The sequence below is a fragment of the Macaca fascicularis genome, chromosome 11, assembly GCF_037993035.2.
Source record: "Macaca fascicularis isolate 582-1 chromosome 11, T2T-MFA8v1.1".
In the NCBI taxonomy this organism is placed as follows: domain Eukaryota; kingdom Metazoa; phylum Chordata; class Mammalia; order Primates; family Cercopithecidae; genus Macaca; species Macaca fascicularis.
Window position 1 is genome coordinate 108,117,548 of NC_088385.1, and position 24,852 is coordinate 108,142,399.

Below are 24,852 nucleotides of genomic sequence, written 5' to 3' on the forward strand. Positions count from 1 at the left end.
GTAGCACAAAATTGTTTATATTATCTCCTTATTAACTTTTTATATATCTAGGGTGTATAGTGATGCCCTTTCTTTTACTTATAACTTCATAGTTTGTGCTTTTCTCCCTTTTTTAAAACATTACCTTAGAGGTTTATTAATCTTTTCAAAAGAAAAACTAACTTTGGGCTTTGTTGATTTTTCTTTACTACACCTTTGCCTTCTGGTTCATTCATTTCTGCTCTTTATTTCCTTCCTTTACTTCCTTTGGGCTTAGTTTCACTTTTTTTCTCAGCATCTCAAGATGCTGATTTTCAGATTTTCTTTTTTTCTAATATAGGGATTCAAAGCTCTAATGTTCTCTATAAATACTGCTTTGGCTGTATCCCACAAGTTTTCATATGTTGTATTTTATTAGCAAAACATTTTCCATTTCCCTTGTAATTTATTTTTGACTATACATTTTGAAGGAATGCATTAGTATCAAAACATCTAAAGAGTTTTGATATATTGCTCTGTCATTGATTCTAATTTAATTACACTGTTATCAGAGGATATTCTCTCTGTTATTTCAGTCTTTTGATATTGTGTGTATATATATAAAGATTATATATATATATATACACATATATATATATATATATATAAAGATTTACCTTATGCTCCTTTATACCATCTGTGTTGATATATGTTTCAAGTATGTTCTGCAGTTGGTTGTTTGGTATAATGCTCTATATTTTTATGTCAATTCGGCAAGATTGATTAATTGTGTTTTTCAAATCTTCTAAGTCCTTGTTAAATATTGTGCCGCTTATCTACTAGTTACATACTTGAAATCCACAAGTATGATTGTGGATTTATCTTACTCTATTTTTAGTTCTGTCAACTTTTGCTTTATGTATTTTGAAACTGGGTTATTATGTACATACAAGTTGAATTATTCTGACTTACTGTTGAATTGATGTTTTTATCATGATGTAAAGTAATTATTTAATAATACAACACTTTGAGGATGTGATGGGCAAGAGGCTGAAGAGCTAACCTTAAAACCTTTCAAAGGGCAGGACTGAGCCTTTTACTGCCTCTCAGAGCTAAGGAGATAGGGACCCACCAGGTTCTCAATCACAGCAAAGGAACAAGAACAAATCAAAGGTGGACTAAGCTTTACAAAAACTCTATGCTAGCACTAGCCCAGCTTAATCTGTGACCAGCTTTAAGTGATTTTTCTTATCTGCCTAACATCACCAGGGGGAATTCTTTATGGTAGAAAAGAACATCACTAAGAGCGGAGTATCACAAATTTATTCCTAAAGAGCTAGATAGTAAATAATTTTGGCTTTTTGAGCCAATAGCACAATCAAGGCTATTATGTAGACTCTTTTACAGCAATTTAAAATATAGCCTTTTAAAATATAAAAACTATTCTTAGCTCACAGGTAGTTAAAAAAGAAAATCAGATGGTTGGTCAAATTTGGCCACAGGCCATAGTTTGCTGGCCCTTGATCTAGAGCCTCTACATGTGTGGCATACAATAAAAAGATTACTAGGTATGCAAAAAGGCAAGAAAATGTGACTAATAAGAGGGAAAAGGAGACCCAAAGATGATTCAGAAATTGGGTTTAGCACAGAGACTTTCAAATAGCTATGATTTATATATAAAAATAGAAGAAAATATTGACAAAAATGGTTGAAAAATTGAGACTTTTAAAAGAGAATTAAAATCTATAAAAATAATTCTAGAATTGCAAAATATAAATCTGGAATTAAGAACTCATTTGATATGTTTAATAGCAGATTGAGGCTGGGTACGGTGGCCCATGCCTGTAATCCCAACACTTTGGGAGGCCAAAGTTGGTGGATCACCTGAGGTCAGGAGTTCGAGACCAGCCTGACCAACATGGCGAAATCCTGTCTCTACTACAAATACAAAAATTAGTGTGGTGGTGTGTGCCTGTAATCCCAGCTGCTCTGGAGGCTGAGGCAGGGGAATCACTTGAACAGAGGAGGCAGAGGTTGCAGTGAGCTGAGATCATGCTATTGCACTCCAGCCTGGGCGACAAGAGCAAAACTCCACCTCAAATAAAAGAAAGAAAAAAATAGTAGATTGACTCAACATAAGACAGTAAATTAGTGAACTTGAAGACAAGTCAATAAAAAGAAAATCCAAACAAGCCCAGAGAAAAGAAAAGAAAAACAGAGCAGAAAACATAAGAAACATGCAAAACAGCCAAAAAGTCTGAAATATTTGTAATAGAAGTCCCAGAAAGGAATAAAGAAAGAGGAAAAGTGATATTTGAAGAGGTAATGTCTGAGAAGGGGTAAACTAAAAGGAGGTAAACTTATATATTAGAATATAAAACAGTTAAAAGTTTAACTAGATCTATATAGATCAAGATAATATCTCAAAATTATCATGTGATATGAACAGAGCAAAAAAATTGTAAATAATGATATCATTATGTAAAGTTTAGGCACAAAAATTATTTACGTGATATATGCACTATGTATAATTTATTGCTATATGGGCATTTATGTGTGTGTGTGTGTGTGTGTGTGTATATATATATATATAAATGAACTGGAAGGATGCATGCAAAACTCATGTCAGCAATTGTCTCTGTGAAGGGAGAGGAAACCACTCAAGAGCAAAAATAGAGGAGAATTCAGTTTTATCTATATAGTATTTATTTTATTTATAAAAAGATATTAAGCAGGTATGACAAAATGTTACCAAGAGTTAATACTAACATTTCCATGGGTATGTGGAAGTTTGTTATATCATTCTTTATGCTTTCCAATATTTAAAAGTTTTTTGCCAAGGAATTTTTTAAAATTAATCTACCTGTATTGTACAAGTCTCTTCCCTTGAAAAAAAAAAAAAGCAGCCATTAATGGGCATTATAGTTAATCACTTCAAGACCAATATCATGTGGGTCACCTTTGTGCTATGTAAAAATGATTAGTTGGTTTGATTTTAGGCCATAATATTTAACTAGATAATGAAACTGATTAGGTGTCAGATAAACAAAAACTACCAATGAACTAAACACATTTTCCTTTTAAACTTGCAGTTATTTTCAATATAAATACAACCTGAAAGAACTAAACTCTAGTTGCATTTTTCTGTCGGTAACATCCAGTACTGTTAGTGATCGTAAGAATTATCTCTGCCAGTTTTATTTCTACCTGATAGGTTTTCATTGTGTTCCGGCTTTTCTTCATTGTAATTACATGTCAGTCATTGAACTAGCATTATTTGATACCTGACAAGTCCTTCTCATACACAAAACTCCTGTAGTGAGTATGTAGGAAAAAGAAACATAAAAAAGTTGCTGTTTCTACTTTCATGAAGCTCACTGCAAAAGGAGGAAAAGGCAAAACACCATAAAATCAAGACAAAATAAGTTTTATGGTGGTGAGCAGAGTTGTGGCAGCTACAGAGGAGGTAGTAGTTAATTACAATTACGGAAGACTCAAGAGGGTGCATTTGAGTGTTCTCTTGAAGGAAGAATGACTACTTTATCAAAGTAGTCATAGAAACACTAAGTGCATATATGATGTATACCCATAAAATCAGAATTGGCTACTAGTGTAGCCGGAGTAGAGGATTGTTTGGGAAACCTGTTTTCTTTGTGGAGTGTATTTGGACATGAGGCTTGGAAGTTTGCTTAGAGTCAATTTACTGAGATCCTTGAATGGCGTGGTGAAAAGTTTGGGATTTATTCTGCAGCCAGTGAGAACCTACTGAAACATTCTTTGTAGGGAGATGAGTGATGGGGTTGAACCAACATTTTAGACACACTGACAGCAGAATGGTAGGGCAGGGAGCTGAAAGTTTGGAGGCAGAAAAAGCCAGTTAGAAAATCAGAGTCTGAACTCAAGTGGGGACAGTGCAGAAGAGGGAGAAATGAGAGACATTTTTGAAGAGTAATTGTCAGGACTAGGAGGCTAATGGTTCTGAAGGCTAAGCTAGCCGAGACCTGGTTTTTATGCAAGTTGATTCTGAAGGGAGGAAAGGAGGAGGGACATAAAAGGATAAATACGTTCAAGGATGAGGTTCAGAGATTGGTTTGGGGAGTGCTGTTTCTGTAGCATAACAGACAACTGGCAATTCCCTGAAAAGAGTCAGGGTTAGAGATAGAGAATTGAGAACCCTTATCAGAGAGATAATAATGAAGTCATGGGAGTAGATGGACTTACTAAAGAAAGAGAGAAGGCAAGAGAAAAATAAAACCCAGGTCGAAAGAGAAGGGAATGCCCACATCTATTGGTGCATAAAGAGCCACCTAGCACAAGCACCAAGTGTGAATGTCACCAAAGACAGGGGACACCTGGAGGTGGCAAAATAACCAAGATGAGGTAGATGGATTTTGCAGAACTCTGGAGCTACACCACTGAGATTAGCGTCCCTTCTTAGTTACTTGTTTTGGGCAAGTTACCTGACCTCTTTGTGCCTCAGTTTCCTTACCTGTAAAATGAGGATAATAGTACCCACCACATAAGGTTGTCATGAAAATTAAATGAGTTAGTGTATATGAAGTAATTAGAACAATGCCTGTTTTTACATAGAAAATGATATGTATGTGTAATCATTGTTTTGTTATTGTTACTTTCTAAAATCAGATTTGTAAATATATTTTTACTATTTTTACAGTCATATATGTATATATACATAGTCCTTCAAACAGCCAAATACTTCTCGTCCATGATGCCCAGTAAATTTTATTTTTTTTATTTTCCATTATGATGACTGGTTGTTTTGCATCAGAAACCACCCCCTTTTAAAACAAATTTTATTTTGAAAGTTGCAAAAAGAGTAGTTTCTATACTTTACCTTACTTTTGCTAATGTTAATATCTTACATATTTATTAAAACTAGAAAAGTTAAGAATACAATGCTATTATCTAATCTACAGACCTTATTTGAATTTTGCATTTTCCCAGTAATAACTTTTTTCTTGTTCACAATACTTCCAAGATCCAACATTACATTTAGATGTGTTGTCTCCTTAGTTCCTTTTAATCGATGACAATTCCTCAGTCTTTGTTTTTCATGATCTTGACATATTTGTAGAGTATTTGTCAGTAGTTTTGGAGAAGCACCTTCAATTCAGGTTTGTCTCATGTGTTTGCATAATTGTGTTGGGGTTATTCATTTTTGGCAAGAATACCACAGAAATAATGTTATACCCTCCTCAGTGCATCATATCGGGGTGTATAACATCATTATGTCTTATTACTGGTGATACTAGCTTTGATCACTTGGTTAAAATGATGTTTTCGGCTGGGCACGGTGACTCACACTTACAATCCCAGCACTTTGGGAGGCCGAGGCTGGCAGATCACAAGGTCAGGAGTTTGAGATCAGCCTGGCTAACACAGGGAAACCCTGTATCTACTAAAAATACAAAAATTAGCTGGTCATGGTGGTGGGTACCTGTAATCTCAGCTGCTCAGGAGGCTGAGGCAGGAGAATCGCTTGAACCCAGGAGATGGAGGTTGCAGTGAGCCGAGATCATGCCACTACACTCTAGCCTGGGTGACAGAGCTCAACTCCATCTCAAAAAACAAAAAGATGTTTTCCAGGTTCCTCTGCTAAAAAGTTACTGTTTTTCCCTTCGTAATTAGTAAAAATTATGTGAGGAGATACTTTGAGAATCTGCAAATATCCTAGTTTCTTCAGTATACTTTCCTCTACTAATTTTAGCGTGCTTTGATATTTCTTGCCTACAAAAATTATTACTGTGATGTTTGACTAATAGTGATTTTTTAATTTTCATCATTCCTCCTATATTGATTAATTATAATTCTACCATAAGGAAGAGCCACTCCTTATCTCCCCTTTATTTATTTAATCACTTATTTATGTAAGTATATATTTACATCAGTCTGGACTTAGATACTTAGTCTTTGGGCTATAATCCCATGCTTTCTTTTTTTTTTTTTTTTTTTTTTGTTGAGACAGAGTCTCGCTTTGTCGCCCAGACTGGAGTGCAGTGGCCGGATCTCAGCTCACTGCAAGCTCCGCCTCCCGGGTTCACGCCATTCTCCTGCCTCAGCCTCCTGAGTAGCTGGGACTACAGACGCCCGCCACCTCGCCCGGCTAGGTTTTTGTATTTTTTAGTAGAGACGGGGTTTCACCGTGTTAGCCAGGATGGTCTCGATCTCCTGACCTTGTGATCCGCCCGTCTCGGCCTCCCAAAGTGCTGGGATTACAGGCTTGAGCCACTGCGCCCGGCCCTATGCTTTCATTATTAATATTGTTTCATACAAATTGTTCCAGATTTGGCTATTAGGGGTGCCTTCAAGTTTGTTCTGTGTCCTGTTGGCATGTCCCCATCGTTTTTTGAGCATTTCCTTCCTTTCTGGCATCACAAGATGTCCCAGACTTCTCTTGTATTGTCCCTACCATCATAGCTCTGGAATCAAACCTTCCTCCAAGGAACACTGATTCCTTTGGTTAGACAATGATATTTAGGAAACAAGATCTGGATCCTAGGTCCAGATCTCATAGCTCCCAGGATTCCGTTGCTTCCAGGCCCAGGAAGTGCCTCTTTTTCCTGTCTCCTGGCCATCTTTCTGGAAGGGATGTCCCCTGTGCATCTGTATTGGGAAAAATGGGACTTAAGACAATAACGTATTCAGATTATGATCCCTTTGAAAATAGTAATGGAAAACCAATACTCTCTGTTATTTTTCCTTTTTTCTTTTCTAGTTCTTCAGTTTGGATTCACAACTATCTTTGTGGCAGCTTTTCCCCTAGCACCACTTCTGGCCTTACTGAATAACATAATTGAAATTCGACTTGATGCTTACAAATTTGTCACACAGTGGAGGAGACCTTTAGCTTCAAGGGCCAAAGACATAGGTAAGTTGGATTTACATATGTTTTTAAAATAAATATTAAACATCTGGCAGGTAAAATTTTAAAAGCCACAAACTTCAGATTTTTAAATTATGGTTTCCATGTAAGATGATTCACCTAATTTTTGCAAAGAATAATTGTATTAGTTTTAAATAATATTAGACAAGAAGTAAAGCTGCTATTTGGAAGTTTGTAATTTCCAGTGCTAGAGAATTTGTGCTTAAATAGTTTCTCAATTTGGTTATTTCTATCTTAAGATGCTTGAATCTAAAAATTTAGATTTGTTATCACTTATATTCTTTTTGAAATAGATCTTCCCTTTGCTTAACTTTGATTTGGTCTTTCCTAAATGTTTGCCTGATTTACATGAAGTATAATCCAGTTTTTCTAATGGCAGAGATTAACTTTGGTATTTGACTAGAGATGTTGAGTTGAATCAGACGCAGCCCCAATGAGAGTTGCCTGAGATCAAAGACTGTCTTTTATTCATCTCTGCATCCAGTGCTTAGCACAGAGCAGGCAGTCACCCAGCCAATATATGTGGAAGAGAATTGCATGTGGATGTTATTGCTAATGATGTCTTTTAACCTCCGTGTGAAACAAACACGCATTCTGTGAGCACCTACCCTGGGTCAGTGTGTCATGGGCAAGGCCCACAAAGATGGACAGAAGGGATGCTATCCATACCCTTAAGGAGCTCCCAGTCTGGTGGGGCTTGACATTATGTGTGCTGATCCTATCAGATGGTATTTTGGTGCCTTATCATTGACTAGAATTCTCTGCCTCATGTCTGATCCTGACTATTAAGTCATGAGCATATAGACACTCCCATAGAAACTTCCTCAATGCCAAGTTGTTTGCACAAATCCTTCCTCCTGGTTGCAACTGTCAGTATTTGGAAAGATGAAGAATGGACCCATGAAAAGGACTTTTAAAAATGAATTCCCATTTTTTCATAATTATTACCTCTGCTTTGTGTATGGAACTAATACAACACTTCTATTTGAATAGGAATTTGGTATGGAATTCTTGAAGGCATTGGAATTCTCTCTGTTATTACAAATGCATTTGTCATAGCGATAACATCTGACTTTATCCCTCGCTTGGTGTATGCCTATAAGTATGGACCTTGTGCAGGCCAAGGAGAAGCTGGGCAAAAGTAAGTTTGCTATAAAACCATTATACAATTTCTATTTCCTAGCCATTTTTTGAGGTTGGACACTCAGACAGAAGACTTTGCACTGGAGAATATGGAATACATGCCCAGAAGGAGAGACCTGTGATAGGGAAGGTGGAATTATGATTTATTATAAATAATAATAATAACACTGTCAGCCAAAGAAAACGTGTCCTCATCTACCGAAGAGTTGGAGGACATACAAGTCAGACAGGTTTTAGATGGAATCCAATGTAAGAGTAGCAATTAATCATTTTCCCTACCCCCGACCTCTGCCCACTATGAATTTAGAAATGTGTTGGCCGGGCGCGGTGGCTCAAGCCTGTAATCCCAGCACTTTGGGAGGCCGAGACGGGTGGATCACGAGGTCAGGAGATCGAGACCATCCTGGCTAACACAGTGAAACCCCGTTTCTACTAAAAAATACAAAAAAACTAGCCGGGCGAGGTGGCGGGCGCCTGTAGTCCCAGCTACTCGGGAGGCTGAGGCAGGAGAATGGCGTGAACCCGGGAGGCGGAGCTTGCAGTGAGCTGAGATCTGGCCACTGCACTCCAGCAAGGGGGACAGAGTGAGACTCTGTCTCAAAAAAAAAAAAAAAAAAAAAATGTGTGATATGCTAATGTGTATATCAAAAAAGTAGTATATGATGTGTGTATAGTTATATCATTTTATGAGTTTGCAAAAGGACAGTTACAATCTGATTTACATTGTGTCATTATGTGTAGACTCTGCAGATCTTACATAGGAAATATGGAACTATGTACTGAGTAGCCAGTAGGTCCTCAATAAGTATTTGTGGAATAAGTAAGTGAAAGACCTTTTCCTGGGTATTGACCTGACCAATGTCTATATTACCCCAAGCAGGTTGGATGGACTAAACTCCCTGGGAGGGGGATCAATTCTATGGCATTGCCTCAATGGTTTGCGAAGCCAGGGAAGTCTACATATGGTCAGATAAAGCCTAGTCAAAATTATAACACATCCCCTAGCTTTCATTCCTGTACCTTGGAAAAAGGACAAGTAGTCTTAACATACTTTAAAAATCCCTGTTTGGCTAAAGCCAAAATAATTAAATTCTTATTATGGGATTTAGATGTCTATAGGTCAGAGTGAGATGTGTTTGGGGATCACAGGGTCTTCTTAATAACCCAGAAATCACCCTCCATGGGCTGCTGTCTACTTACACAAGCAGCCCTGGTTTACTAGCCTGAGCCAGATTGATTTGTCCTCTGCAGCCATGGTAGCTGATCGACCCCAAGGAGTTGAGTGCCACCAAATCCAATCAACTGAACTCATGCAAACCTGGTCTGGGTCCAATTTCATTACTCATGCAAACCTGGCCTGGGTCCAAGTTCATTATTAATCCTACATAAATGGGCTACGGCGTGAATGATTGAGAAATATCATAAAGCTCACAATCCAGTTATTTGAAAAGGCTTCTATAAAGTTCTTGACTACTATAAGCATGTGGCCAGCCACACTAATTATCTAGCAACTTTCAGTGAGTATACCATCCCATTTTAAGAGAAATTTAAAGACACGTTATTTTGCCCAGGCATTTCTTTCTAATTGCAACTGCCGTTGACATTCTCTGCTTGGCTTAGCCTAAAAAAGCTTACCTTCACTGAAACCATTTTCACATATGATTTGATTCTCAAAACAGCCCTGGGAATGGGACGTGCATTATTATCTTCACTTTGAGGAGCTGGAAAAGATTAAAAAAGGTTAAGCCCAGAATCACAAGGCAGAGTAACCCTGGGAGCCCATGTGAAGGTAGAACCTCGACTCACTCTCCATCTGCACCTCACAGCCCTTGAGGCTGTCCCGTAACAGTAAACCCCCTGGGGTTTCCGTCTCAGTGGTGTTTCTGTTCTTTCCCAAATTCAAATATGGTGAAATCTACCTTGTTTTACAGGGAACCAAAAAATAAAATGGGAACCTTTATGCACAATTGATAGTGAATCAAAGCTTTAGAATTTTAACAACCTATTAGATTTAAGACAATGTCCACAGCGATTAAAGTGTACCTAATAGCCTCCTTATATCAATTTTATTGGGCTCTTCAGAGCTTTTCTTTTCTTTCTTTCTTTTTTAACCTTTCTTTTTGACTTAGCCTTCTGCCACTTTCAATTTATATATCTGCCTTTTGTTTTCTAATCCCCTGGTCATTTTTCATGTTTTCGAATAGTTAAATTTATGTATGTTTCTTCATGAATCTTATTTTCTGCCTCACTGGCCACTCTATTACTTTTCAGGGTTTTTTTTTTTTTTTTCTTTTTCCCATTTAGAAATGCTTTAGAAATTACTGAACTCATAAGAGTAGCAGAATTGTCAAGGTACAGAAAGTCATAATAAGCCTTTGGGGTAGTACAGTGATTGCTGGCTCATCCCTTTCTTATGTATTAAAGGATTTAAAAGAATAAGCAGCGAATGGCTTTTACGGCAGAATTCTCACATTTAAATGAGTGTGTGGTCATCTCAGAAGTTACATGGAAGAGATATGCACCCTAATCCAAATGGCACTACCCTATATAAGACATTTTCTAGATCTTTCTTGGAAGTGCCTACAGAGGCCATCTACCACTCCTTTAAGAAAAATGACTTTATATTCAGAGGAAACCCTTCCTTTGTCTGTTACTTTTTTCTTGGTACTTCTCAATTCTCCCTGATCATCAGTGTAGCCTCATCTCCCTCTGTCTCATTGAGAGCTGGTTGTGGGTCACAGTGAGAGTATATAGCATTCCTGCCAGTAAACCCAGTGACAGGCATGGGCTCTCTACTACCTGTGACCTTCCTGCTATAACAATGGGTCGGTGAGTTGATACTTGCATGCCACTAGCTGAACTTTATACAGCAAAGTGTGAGAAATCTCACTTGCCTGAATTGATGACCACCTCGACTATTTGGTTTTGGCAATAGATGTCGGCAATAACTAACAGTCTACAAAAGGTGAAAGGAATTAGTGAAATGCCTAGCATCCATTTTTTCCCCAATTATGGCAATGATATGGAAGGAAGACATACACAGCTGATAACTGTGTGTTCATACACTAGGTACACATTTAATGTTTTGCACTCAGGAGTAATTACCCACTAAAGACACATTTTCAACTGGGATTTATGACAGTCATTACATGCATAGGCCAATGAGACAGGTGTTTTATTTAAATTTAAATTTTCTGAATGGAGTTTTGGAGCAGAACAACCAATGGACAGTAGTGTTAGTCTTGATAAAGCCTTGGGGCTGGTCTGTGAGGTAAGAGTGCAGGAGGGGTCATGAATATTCCATTTCAGTGCTGGGCCTTTTTTATTCACCAGTTCCCAGAACACCGTTCCCTTCCCACAGCTCAGATCTTTAGAAAGACTCTGCTAAAACTTACTCCCTCTCTGTGACAGCTAATCATCATCAAGGCACTCATTTATTTTCATGTCCAGTTCTAGACAGTTCGTAGGTAAGGGAGACATCATTCCAAATTACCTTTTCAGCGAGTAGTAGGGGAGGCCTGCTGCCATTTGGATTAAGGCATGTTACACACCCCCTGACCATTTGTTTTCACCTATGAGTGACTTGACAAATGGGCCCTTCAGCTTGGTTCATTTTTTTTAAGGCCATGATAAAGCCAGTGATTTGTCTTGAGCAAGGCAACACGCAGAACCCATGTGTTCTCACAACTGTGTTCATGTCATCATTTAGGTTTAGTGTTCAGCAGCTTGGAAAAATCATGCCAGACGTGTTAATGAAGAGAATCTGAAGATCATTATTTATTCATTCAATCAGTAATTATTTATTGACCCCCTGCGAGATGCAAGAAATAAATAAAATGAATAATCACCACCCATGTTTATCTTACTTATAGGCTAAGATCTGTATTACGTGCTACACATTCATCATTTAATTTAATCCCCTCAACAACCCTATGAGGTGAGAACTTCTGTCACTTTAAGAAGTTACATAAATCGGGTGTAGTGACACATGCCTTTAGGCCCAGCTATTCAGGAGTCTGAGGTGGGAGAATTGTTTGAGCCTGGGAGGTCAAAGCTGCAGTGAGCCATGATCGCACCACTGCACTCCAGCCTGAGCAACACAGCAAGGCCCTATCTCAGAAAAAAAAAAAAAAAAAAAAAAAAAAAAGAAGAAGTTATATAATGTGCCAACATTACATGACTAGAAACCAGCAGAACTAAGATTTGACCCCAAAACCCAAGCTTTTGTATGTAAAACACTGTTTAAAGAAAAATGTATACAGGATGTATCTAAGTGCTAATTTCACCCAAAGTTTCAAACATTGTTATCTCGGTAAGTGCATATGTTCGCCACAATGTTCAATATGTAAAACTGTTCAGACACTGGTAGAAAAGATGTTTCTGAGAGTACTGCTTGCTATCATACTTTTAAAATGTCCATTTTCTTGAGTGGAATTATTGACAGAATGATTAAATCCTTGATTTTATCTACTCATTCAATCTAGAATGATCGATAGAATCACATACTTTAGTTTCCTCCAATCAGATCAATTCAATATTTATGGGATTCCTACACTGTGTAAGACTGTCCTAAGTCATAGGATACATAAATACCTAAGATACCTGCTCTGCTCCCAAAAGACTGCAGTCCAAAGGAGAGGGCATATATGTATGCTGCCAACTCTAGTACAAGCAATCTGGTAATGGTGGACTAAGTATAATGGTACTACGGAGAGAGGGAAAGGAGTGAGACATTGTGACTGGAATGATTAGGTTGTCTTCCTAGAAGGAGTGGTGTTTCAGGTGGCCACTGAAGGATAAATACTATTTCCACTTGTAAAAGAAGAGGTAGGGAATTCTAACAGAAAAGATAACGAGCAGAGGATGAAAACATCAGAAGCTTTCAGGGAATCTAGTCCAGCATGACTGTAGCATGAGATATGAGTTGGTGAGAGGGGGTCATATGCACACCAGACATATTTGGAACATTTTGGGAATATCTATAAACATATATAAAACCACTAATGAGGAACTGTGTTTATGTGTATCATCAACAAAAGAAGCTGTGACTTACATATAATTTATGCCCATCATGTAATGCTGCTTTTTACCTATTTCACTGAAACATTAATTGGAGTAGAGATGTTCTGTATGATGATTCTGCAGAAAAAGACAAGAACCAAAACAAGCAACTTGTTCTGATTGAACATGCCTAGGGCTTTCCAGCACATCCCAACCTGAGTTCTGTTTGACAAGGAAAGGCCAGTTACAGGCATTTACAATTGCAGGGACGTCTGGGAAGCAGGGTCTTCAGGGAACTGGATACAGAGAAGGTGATCAGTGTCCTAATGGTAGAATTTGCTTCCTCTTATAGGTGCATGGTTGGCTATGTGAATGCCAGCTTGTCTGTATTTCGAATTTCTGACTTCGAGAACCGATCTGAGCCTGAATCAGATGGCAGTGAGTTCTCGGGGACTCCTCTTAAGTACTGCAGGTGAGTGTGGCACCCAGCGTGGCTCTGAGTAAGCTGAGCTGGCTCCACCGTGGAGAGATTTTACTCTGAAGGCCCCTTCTGGCTGAGTGTGTTTAAAGCAGTGACTGTCAATCTCAACAATGCATTAAAAGCACATGGAAAATTTTCAAGCCTTCTCTTGCCCGGGATGCATCCCAAACCAATTAAAACAGAATGTCAGGCGGTGGAACTCAGAAACCAGGTGCAGTCAGAATTGAGAACTGCTGGCTTAAAGGGAAAAACCAAAAATATAGTAGTGAAGGTTATACCCTGGCTCCAGGGACTCAGGGACAGACAATCCCCATGGGGGTTGAGTGACAGCTGTTGAGGGCACTTGTCTTTGTTCTGCTTCTCTCTCTTGCCCAGAGTATATCACATCACATTTCTAAATGTTGAACAACTCAGAAGCATGTGGAAAGAGGCCCAGTTCATTTCAGGTTCCACCACAGTAGCCTCTGCAACATGTGCTCATTCTCTCTTTCTCTCCCTCTAAAATGAAATTAATTAAACTGTTCCTCTTGATGTGTATCTATACAAACATACATGAAGGAGAATTGGTTGAGCACCTACTCTGTGCCAGAAACTGTTACTCCACTTAATCATCACATCAGCTTTCTAAGTTAGGCAATATTATCTCATCTGACAGATGATAAAACCATTCACTAAAAGCTCAATGAGATTACTTGTATAAAGCTCTTGAAGAGTCCAGATGACACCTTTTTCTCTTAATACTTTGATGTTATAAGAATTTTGTGAGCTCACACCTGTAATCCCAGCACTTGGGGAAGGCAAGGTGGGAGGATCACTTAAGTCCAGGCAGTCAAGGCTGCAGTGAGCTATGATAGCACCACTGCATTCAAAGTATGGAGCAAGACCTTGTCTCAAAAACAAAACAAAGAATTTTGGAGATCCCCATCATGACAGTCTATGTTCTCCCTGTAATCAAAGCCACAAGGAAGAACAGCCGTCGAGTCCTAGATGCTTTGACATAGGGACTTTCGTAATGATTCGCTTCAATCCATCATCTTACAGAGGGTGAGGCTGAGGACCAGAAATGGTAATTGATTTGTCTGGAGAGATACAACAAAGCTAGAGTAGAATTCAAGGCTCCCAACTTTCATCACAGTGTTCTTTCAAGTAGCTTCATTAGTGGACAGGCCACACGATGTGGATATAACTCTCTCCCACCTGCCACACAGCCCGGAAAGGACTCTAGACAGAGTCATCGTAGTGAGGCTCCAGCGTCACTCTTTCTGGCATTAATAATGCTTAGGGATGGGAATTTTCAGCTTTCTGTGAACCAAAACCAGATGATTCTTCTTTTGTAGATTAACCTTGTAACCACTTGCTATAAAATAATGTCTTCTTTGTCCCTTCTCTTCCCTTTGCCTGTAATTGATTTTTTTTCAGAGAAATGGCACAGGCACAGAAACTGATGTTGAGACCTGTTAGCAGCCTAGATTTACCCACTTAGTCCCAGTCTAAGAAACTAGATCCTAGAGAGCAGAAATTGGGTTGGCCTGCTAGAACAAGTGACCTTCTGCTTACCATGTGGAGAAGAGAGACGTGAATACCCAGTGAGCCTGGGCAGGGGCAGTTTAAGAGGACAAGAGAGGGTGAGAGAAGGCAGGGGCTCCCCATTTCTGTGCAGTGACAGCGCACCCTCCACCCCTTTAAACACTCATGCCAAGTTCCCAGGTCTCATTGGCTGTCGCATCTCATCAGATGGCTTATTTCCTTTCCCACATGGAGTAACAAGTAAGATGGGGAGAAAGACTGGCTGGAATATAATCTAGTGCCGCTCCCTGTTGCGGTCTGGTGGAGAAGCAAGCAATTAAGCAACAGTTGATGCTTTCTTCAGTAGATTTTCCACTTGCTTGTCCAGACCATTTCATACATGAAATTATTTAGTAAACATTGTTAGAGGCATACAGGATCCTAAGTATAAAATGCTTCAAAATAAAATGCCAACTATTATTTGGAGTTTAAAACTTTGTAATCATTTGAAAATAAGATAAAAATACAGAGTCTTTCTCCTCTTCTGCTTCCTGGCTCATAATTCTTCCTGCCTGTCCCACATAGTAACATAAAAGTATGTTCCACAAATTATTAATGTGAATGGAGTTGTTGATGCTGGCACCATTAAGTTAAAATATGATTGTTTTGTTTAGCAGTTTTCTTAAAAGTCCCCTAAAGAAAACATTTTCAAATTTCTAATTAAAATCACATAAAATAATATTTTCAGATTTGTTTTCAGTCATATAGCAGGTGAGGCACCTGGATCAGCTCTCGGGCTGAACACACCTAAACATGTAGAGAAAAATTTAAAAACACCTTCTCAAATGCATCGATGACCTGGGAAGAATATTTGCTATTCTAAGGCAGAAAGGAGTGGTACACAGAGCATTGCAGCCAACTTTTACCCAAAAGGAATGTGCTGAAGTGAGTGGACTTGAGCTTTCTTTTTCAAAGCTTTCCGTGGTTCGGGAAAGTGAAAGAAAATATAGAGGCCAGGTGAGGTGGCTCACGCCTGTAATCCCAGCACTTTGGGAGGCTAAGGTGACTATATAGCTTAAGGTCAAGAGCTTGAGATCAGAAGATGGCCGAATAGGAGCAGCTCCAGTCTCCAACTCCCAGCGCGAGCGACACAGAAGACCGGTGATTTCTGCATTTTCAACTGAGGTACTGGGTTCATCTCACTGGGGAGTGCCGGGCGATCGGTGCTGGTCAGCTGCTGCAGCCCGACCAGCGAGAGCTGAAGCAGGGCGAGGCATTGCCTCACCTGGGAAGCGCAAGGGGGAAGGGAGTCCCTTTTCCTAGCCAGGGGAACTGAGACACACAACACCTGGAAAATCGGGTAACTCCCACCCCAATACTGCGCTTTAAGCAAACAGGCACACCAGGAGATCATATCCCACACCTGGCTGGGAGGGTCCCACACCCACGGAGCCTCCCTCATTGCTAGCGCAGCAGTCTGTGATCTACCGGCAAGGCAGCAGCGAGGCTGGGGGAGGGGCGCCCGCCATTGCTGAGGCTTAAGTAGGTAAACAAAGTTGCTGGGAAGCTTGAACTGGGTGGAGCTCACAGCAGCTCAAGGAAACCTGCCTGTCTCTGTAGACTCCACCTCTGGGGACAGGGCACAGTAAACTAAACAAATGCAGCAGACACTTCTGCAGACGCAACGACTCTGTCTGACAGCTTTGAAGAGAGCAGTGGATCTCCCAACACGGAGGTTGAGATCTGAGAAGGGACAGACTCCCTGCTCAAGTGGGTCCCTGACCCCTGAGTAGCCTAACTGGGAGACATCCCCCACTAGGGGCAGTCTGACACCCCACACCTCACAGAGAGGAGTACAACCCTGAGAGGAAGCTTCCAAAGCAAGAATCAGACAGGTACACTCGCTGTTCAGAAATATTCTATCTTCTGCAGCCTCTGCTGCTGATACCCAGGCAAACAGGGTCTCAAGCAATCTCCAACAGACCTACAGCTGAGGGTCCTGACTGTTAGAAGGAAAACTATCAAACAGGAAGGACACCTACACCAAAACCCCATCAGTACATCACCATCATCCAAGACCAGAGGCAGATAAAACCACAAAGATGGGGAAAAAGCAGGGCAGAAAAGCTGGAAATTCAAAAAATAAGAGCGCATCTCCCCCGGCAAAGGAGCGCAGCTCATCGCCAGCAACGGATCAAAGCTGGACGGAGAATGACTTTGACGAGATGAGAGAAGAAGGCTTCAGTCCATCAAATTTCTCAGAGCTAAAGGAGGAATTACGTACCCAGCACAAAGAAACTAAAAATCTTGAAAAAAAAGTGGAAGAATTGATGGCTAGAGTAATTAATGCAGAGAAGGTCCTAAACGAAATGAAAGAGATGAAAACCATGACACGAGAAATACGTGACAAATGCACAAGCTTCAGTAACCGACTCGATCAACTGGAAGAAAGAGTATCAGCGATTGAGGATCAAATGAATGAAATGAAGCGAGAAGAGAAACCAAAAGAAAAAAGAAGAAAAAGAAATGAACAAAGCCTGCAAGAAGTATGGGATTATGTAAAAAGACCAAATCTACGTCTGATTGGGGTGCCTGAAATTGAGGGGGAAAATGGAACCAAGTTGGAAAACACTCTTCAGGATATCATCCAGGAGAACTTCCCCAACCTAGTAGGGCAGGCCAACATTCAAATCCAGGAAATACAGAGAACGCCACAAAGATACTCCTCGAGAAGAGCAACTCCAAGACACATAATTGCCAGATTCACCAAAGTTGAAATGAAGGAAAAAATCTTAAGGGCAGCCAGAGAGAAAGGTCGGGTTACCCACAAAGGGAAGCCCATCAGACTAACAGCAGATCTCTCAGCAGAAACTCTACAAGCCAGAAGAGAGTGGGGGCCAATATTCAACATTCTTACAGAAAAGAATTTTAAACCCAGAATTTCATATCCAGCCAAACTAAGTTTCATAAGTGAAGGAGAAATAAAATCCTTTCCAGATAAGCAAATGCTTAGAGATTTTGTCACCACTAGGCCTGCCTTACAAGAGACCCTGAAGGAAGCACTAAACATGGAAAGGAACATCCGGTACCAGCCGTTGCTAAAACATGCCAAAATGTAAAGACCATCGAGGCTAGGAAGAAACTGCATCAACTAACGAGCAAAATAACCAGTTAATATAATGGCAGGATCAAGTTCACACATAACAATCTTAACCTTAAATGTAAATGGACTAAATGCTCCAATTAAAAGACACAGACTGGCAAACTGGATAAAGAGTCAAGACCCATCAGTCTGCTGTATTCAGGAGACCCATCTCACACGCAGAGACATACATAGGCTCAAAATAAAGGGATGGAGGAAGATTTACCAAGCAAATGGAGAACAAAAAAAAGCAGGGGTTGCAATACTAGTCTCTGATAAAACAGACTTTATTTTTTTTATTTTTTTTAAATTTATTTATTATTATTATACTTTAAGTTGTAGGGTACATGTGCATAACGTGCAGGTTTGTTACATATGTATACTTGTGCCATGTTGGTGTGCTGCACCCATCAACTTGTCATTTACATCAGGTATAACTCCCAATGCAATCCCTCCCCCCGCCCCCCTCCCCATGACAGGCCCCTGTGTGTGATGTTCCCCTTCCTGAGTCCAAGTGATCTCATTGTTCAGTTCCCACCTATGAGTGAGAACATGCGGTGTTTGGTTTTCTGTTCTTGTGATAGATTGCTAAGAATGATGGTTTCCAGTTGCATCCATGTCCCTACAAAGGACACAAACTCATCCTTTTTTATGGCTGCATAGTATTCCATGGTGTATATGTGCCACATTTTCTTAATCCAATCTGTCACTGATGGACATTTGGGTTGATTCCAAGTCTTTGCTATTGTGAATAGTGCTGCAATAAACATACGAGTGTATTGCTTCAAAGAGAATAAAATACCTAGGAATCCAACTTACAAGGGATGTAAAGGACCTCTTCAAGGAGAACTACAAACCACTGCTCAGTGAAATCAAAGAGGACACAAACAAATGGAAGAACATACCATGCTCATGGATAGGAAGAATCAATATCGTGAAAATGGCCATACTGCCCAAGGTAATTTATAGATTCAATGCCATCCCCATCAAGCTACCAATGAGTTTCTTCACAGAATTGGAAAAAACTGCTTTAAAGTTCATATGGAACCAAAAAAGAGCCCGCATCTCCAAGACAATCCTAAGTCAAAAGAACAAAGCTGGAGGCATCACGCTACCTGACTTCAAACTATACTACAAGGCTACAGTAACCAAAACAGCATGGTACTGGTACCAAAACAGAGATATAGACCAATGGAACAGAACAGAGTCCTCAGAAATAATACCACACATCTACAGCCATCTGATCTTTGACAAACCTGAGAGAAACAAGAAATGGGGAAAGGATTCCCTATTTAATAAATGGTGCTGGGAAAATTGGCTAGCCATAAGTAGAAAGCTGAAACTGGATCCTTTCCTTACTCCTTATACGAAAATTAATTCAAGATGGATTAGAGACTTAAATGTTAGACCTAATACCATAAAAGTCCTAGAGGAAAACCTATGTAGTACCATTCAGGACATAGGCATGGGCAAAGACTTCATGTCTAAAACACCAAAAGCAATGGCAGCAAAAGCCAAAATTGACAAATGGGATCTCATTAAACTAAAGAGCTTCTGCACAGCAAAAGAAACTACCATCAGAGTGAACAGGCAACCTACAGAATGGGAGAAAATTTTTGCAATCTACTCATCTGACAAAGGGCTAATATCCAGAACCTACAAAGAATTCAAACAAATTTAGAAGAAAAAAACAAACAACCCCATCAAAAAGTGGGCAAAGGATATGAACAGACATTTCTCAAAAGAAGACATTCATACAGCCAACAGACACATGAAAAAATGCTCATCATCACTGGCCATCAGAGAAATGCAAATCAAAACCACAATGAGATACCATCTCACACCAGTTAGAATGGCGATCATTAAAAAGTCAGGAAACAACAGATGCTGGAGAGGATGTGGAGAAATAGGAACACTTTTACACTGTTGGTGGGATTGTAAACTAGTTCAACCATTATGGAAAACAGTATGGCGATTCCTCAAGGATCTAGAACTAGATGTACCATATGACCCAGCCATCCCATTACTGGGTATATACCCAAAGGATTATAAATTATGCTGCTATAAAGACACATGCACACGTATGTTTATTGCAGCACTATTCACAATAGCAAAGACTTGGAATCAACCCAAATGTCCATCAGTGACAGACTGGATTAAGAAAATGTGGCACATATACACCATGGAATACTATGCCGCCATAAAAAAGGATGAGTTTGAGTCCTTTGTAGGGACTTGGATGCAGCTGGAATCCATCATTCTTAGCAAACTATCACAAGAACAGAAAACCAAACACCGCATGTTCTCACTCATAGGTGGGAACTGAACAATGAGATCACTCGGACTCAGGAAGGGGAACATCACACACCGGGGCCTATCATGGGGAGGGGGGAGGGGGGAAGGATTGCATTGGGAGTTATACCTGATGTAAATGACGAGTTGATGGGTGCAGCACAGCAACATGGCACAAGTATACATATGTAACAAACCTGCACGTTATGCACATGTACCCTACAACTTAAAGTATAATAATAATAAATAAATTTTAAAAAAAATTAAAAAAAAAAAAAAGAGCTTGAGATCAGCCTGGGCAACATGGTAAAACCCTGTCTCTACCAAAAAATACAAAAAAATTAGCCAGGCATTGTTCTGCACACCTGTAGTCCCAGCTACTTGGGAGGTGGGAGGATCACTTGAGCCTGGGAGGCAGAGATTGCAGTGAGCCAAGATCGCAGCACTGCACTCCAGCCTGGGTGACAGAACAAGACTCTGTCTCAACATAAAAGAAAATATAGGAATGACCAGCCTGTAAGTATATACTTATATACTATATAAAACAACCATAATATACTCACACTAGAGTCTATTATACAGCATTAAAAATAAACTGCATGCAATAATGTGAATGAATCTTAGTAACATAATAGTAAAAAAAAAAAAAAAAAAAAAAGGCAAGCCCTAGCAAACTACATAGAGTATAGTACCCTTTCTATAAAGTTCCAAAACAAACTAAATAGTACAATATTCAGACAAATGTATATACATATAAGTTAAAGATAAAAATGAAATTCAGGGTAAATGAAGCGATTGATGTAAGTTCCTGGTAATGTTTTAGTTCTTGGGCTTCACAGTGGATTTATGAGAGTATGTTGTATTATTAAAGTATTACTTTAATGGAGTCACATGGATTAAAGTTCTCTGAATAGTACCTGGCCCCCAATAGGTATTCAGCAAACATTTGTGGAATTTTATGCCCATTCAAAAGTGATAGCTGGAGGATACATTAGAAGGACTCTTCTAGTGGCAAGTGGCAGAAATCCAGGGTAAACTGACTTAAACAACAAAAAAATGTATTGGTTCAGGTAACTGGGAGATTCAAGGGGTGATATAAACTTCAGTAATGACCGGATCCCAGGCCTCAAGCAGTGTCAGCAGGATGCTGCTTCTATGCTGGTTCTGCTTTGCTTTCTTGACTTCCTTCTTAAGCAGGCTCTCTCGCTCCATACAAGGCCACCAGCAGTCCCAGGCTTTTGCCTTCCATGGGCTTATTGATTTTTCACTAAGTGATAGTTCCAGCAGACATCTTGATGATGTCACTGATCAGATCTGGCTCATCCTTTGAGCTGAGATCAGGCAGGTGGAGGGGGAAGTCCTAGCCAACCCACACAAATGTTTCCCCAGAGGAGAAGAGATACTGTTTTATCAGAAGAAAAATGCTGGACAAGCAAAACAACAGATATCTAGTATAGAGAAACTGTTCAAACTTCTCTACTATTGAATGAGAACTATATAATGAGAATGGAAGAGATTTTAGAATCAGAAAAATCCTAGTTTGAATGCAACATTCTCCTGTGTCTTTATAGATACCGGGACTACCGTGACCCGCCTCATTCACTGGTGCCCTATGGCTACACACTGCAGTTTTGGCATGTCCTAGCTGCTCGATTAGCTTTTATCATTGTCTTTGAGGTAAGTTTCCTCAGCCTAATTCTTTATTTCCTTTGACATAATGAAGTTAGTAGGAGTAATAAATAAAAATAAGTAGTGGGGATTTTGAATGTGATTATCTATACTTCCAGAAGTAGTAGTGTCATATTACGTAACCTCTTTTTGATCTTTTCTTTTTCTTAATTGAAGTATTTGATTTTTCCAAGACATATTTGAAAGTCCATAGTTGGTTTGTAATGGACAAATCTGAACTCATTGGTCCTAAATGTAATTTTCTGGGGCTATAGTTCTTAAACTTTAGGAAAAATGCAGTTTTTCCATCCTCACTCCCAGATATTCTGACATATGTCTGTGACTTGCTTTTCATGAGCTCCCTGTAATGATTCTGATTATAGGCATTCTGGGACCATAGTTTGGAAACATTTGGAAAATATCAGCCCAGTAAGACTCATTCTTTTTTTTTTTTTCTTTTTCAACTTTTATTTTAGATACAGTGGGTACATGTGCGAGTTTGTTACAAACTTACATTGCGTGATGTTGAGGTTTGGGGTGTGACTGAACCCACCACCCAGGTAGTAAGCATAGTATCTAACAGGTAGTTATTCACCCCTTGTCCCTTCCCTCTCTCCCCTCTCTATTAGTCCCCAGTGTCTTTTGTTCTCATCTGTATGTCCATGTGTACCCAGTGTTTAGCTTCCACTCTAAGTACGTACAGTAAGAACGTCCATTGCTTAGTTTTCAGTTTCTACATTAGTTCACTTAAGACTACATCCACGTTGCTGCAAAGGACATGGTTTCATTCTTTTTTATGGCCACATAGTATTCCATGGTATATGTATACCACATTTTCTTTATCCGGTCCACCATTGATGGGCACCCAGGTTGACTCCATGTCTTTGCTATTGTGAATAGTCCTGTGATTGACACATGAGTACATGTCTTTTTGGTAGAATGCTTTCTTTTCCTTTGGGTATATACCCAGGAATGGGATTGCTGGGTTGAATGATAGTTAAACCCTTTGTTCTTTGAGAAATCTCCAGACTGCTTTACACGGTAGCTGGACTAATTTACATTTCCACCAACAGTGTGCAGGTGTCGCCTTTTCTCTGCAGCCTCGCCAGCATCTGTTAATTTGTTTATTTTCTTTCTTTTTTTTTTTTTTTTTTTTAGACTGAGTCTCGCTCTGTCGCCCAGGCTGGAGTGCAGTGGCAGTCTCGGCTCACTGCATCCTCTGCCTCGTGGGTTCAAGCAATTTTCTGCCTTAGCCTCCCAAGTAAGAGGATTACAGGCACCACCACCATGCCTGGCTAATTTTTGCATTTTTAGTAGAGACAGAGTTTCACCATCTTGGCCAGGCTGCTCTTGAACTGCTGACCTCATGATCCACCCGCCTTGGCCTCCCAAAGTGCTGGGATTACAGACATGAGCCACTGTGCTTGGCCTAACTTTCTAATAAAAGCCGTACTGACTGGTGTGAGATGGTATCTCATTGTGGTTTTGATTTGCATTTCTCTAATCTCCTTAGAGATTCTGAGCATTTTTTCATATTATTGTTGGCTGCTTGTATATCTTCTTTTGAGAAGTAACTGTTTGTATCCTTTGCCCACTTTTTAATGGGGTTATTTGTTTTTTACGTGTTGATTTGTTTAAGTTCCTTACAGATTCTGGATATTAGACCTTTATTAGATGTGTAGTTTGCAAGTATTTTCTCCCATTCTGTACATTGTCTGTTTACTTCTTTGATAGTTTCTCTTGCTGTGCAGAAGCTCTTTAGTTTAATCAGATTTGACTTAGCAATTTTTGCTTTTGTTGCAATTGCTCTTGAGGACTTCACCACAAATTCTTTGCCCAGGCCAATATTGAGAAGGGTATTTCCTAGGTTTTCTTCTAGCATTTTTATAGTTTGAGGTTTTACATTTAAGTCTTTAATTCATTTTGAGTTAAATTTTGTATATGATGATAGGTAGAAGTCCAGTTTCATTCTTTCGCATGTAGATAGCCAGTTATCTCAGCACCATTTATTGAACAAGGAATTCTTTCCCCATTGCTTATTTTTGTCAAGTTTGAGATTCACTCTTTCTAAATGTCTCCAATTATTGCCATCATTACCACACATATTGAAATATACTGATTCATATAGTTAATTTATGATTTTCAAATAGTTATCAGGATTTCCCAACATGATCATAACCATTTTCCAATGGGACTGGGTTTTACAAGTGGTCCTTCTGGTTGGGTATCATCACGGAATTATTTATATTCAAGCATCCAAATAAGTATTTATTAGCTAAGACTCAAAATGGAATTATAAAGTAAAATCTGTCTAGCAATTGTCTATATTATGTGTCAATAAAAATACATTATCTGTTTTCTTTCAGGGTTTAAGAAAATTGCTGTAAAAATAGTTTGCATTTCTATGACTCTAGTTATAAATGGAAATTTTATATCTTGTCACATATATTAAAGTCGGATTAATAAAAGCCAAGGTTGCCTCTTGGTTTGGATCTAAAGTTTCCTAGACCTCTTCAAGAATATTCTATCACTGCTTTTTCCTTCACTCCAGGGAACCAAGAGAAGAAAATATTAAGCTGCTCTTCCCTGGAAATTAGCTTACCAATGGCACGATCTCTCTTTAAAGAAGATATTTTTAAGCCATCACTGTCTTAAAATTTTTCAAACAAAACTTATTGTCGTTTGTTTGGGTTTTTTTGTTTGCGTTTTTTATTTTAAGTTCTGGGGTACATGTGCAGGACATGCAGGTTTGTCACA

General features: G+C 39.3%; 1 protein-coding gene across 21 annotated transcripts in view; it reads left to right on the forward strand.

Moving 5' to 3' along the window:
* The window catches only part of ANO4 (anoctamin 4), a 413,826-nt gene that overhangs the window by 383,344 nt on the left and 5,630 nt on the right, over positions 1-24,852 (forward strand). For all 21 annotated transcript variants that reach the window (XR_012420534.1, XM_015431432.4, XM_005571998.5 and 18 more), the window contains 4 exons: positions 6,695-6,847; positions 7,856-8,003; positions 13,359-13,478; positions 21,999-22,104. Coding sequence is in view for 20 of the 21 variants with exons in the window: in XM_015431432.4 (XP_015286918.3) it covers positions 6,695-6,847; positions 7,856-8,003; positions 13,359-13,478; positions 21,999-22,104 (527 nt within the window). In the remaining variant the exon portion in view is untranslated. The remainder of the gene's footprint in view (positions 1-6,694; positions 6,848-7,855; positions 8,004-13,358; positions 13,479-21,998; positions 22,105-24,852) is intronic.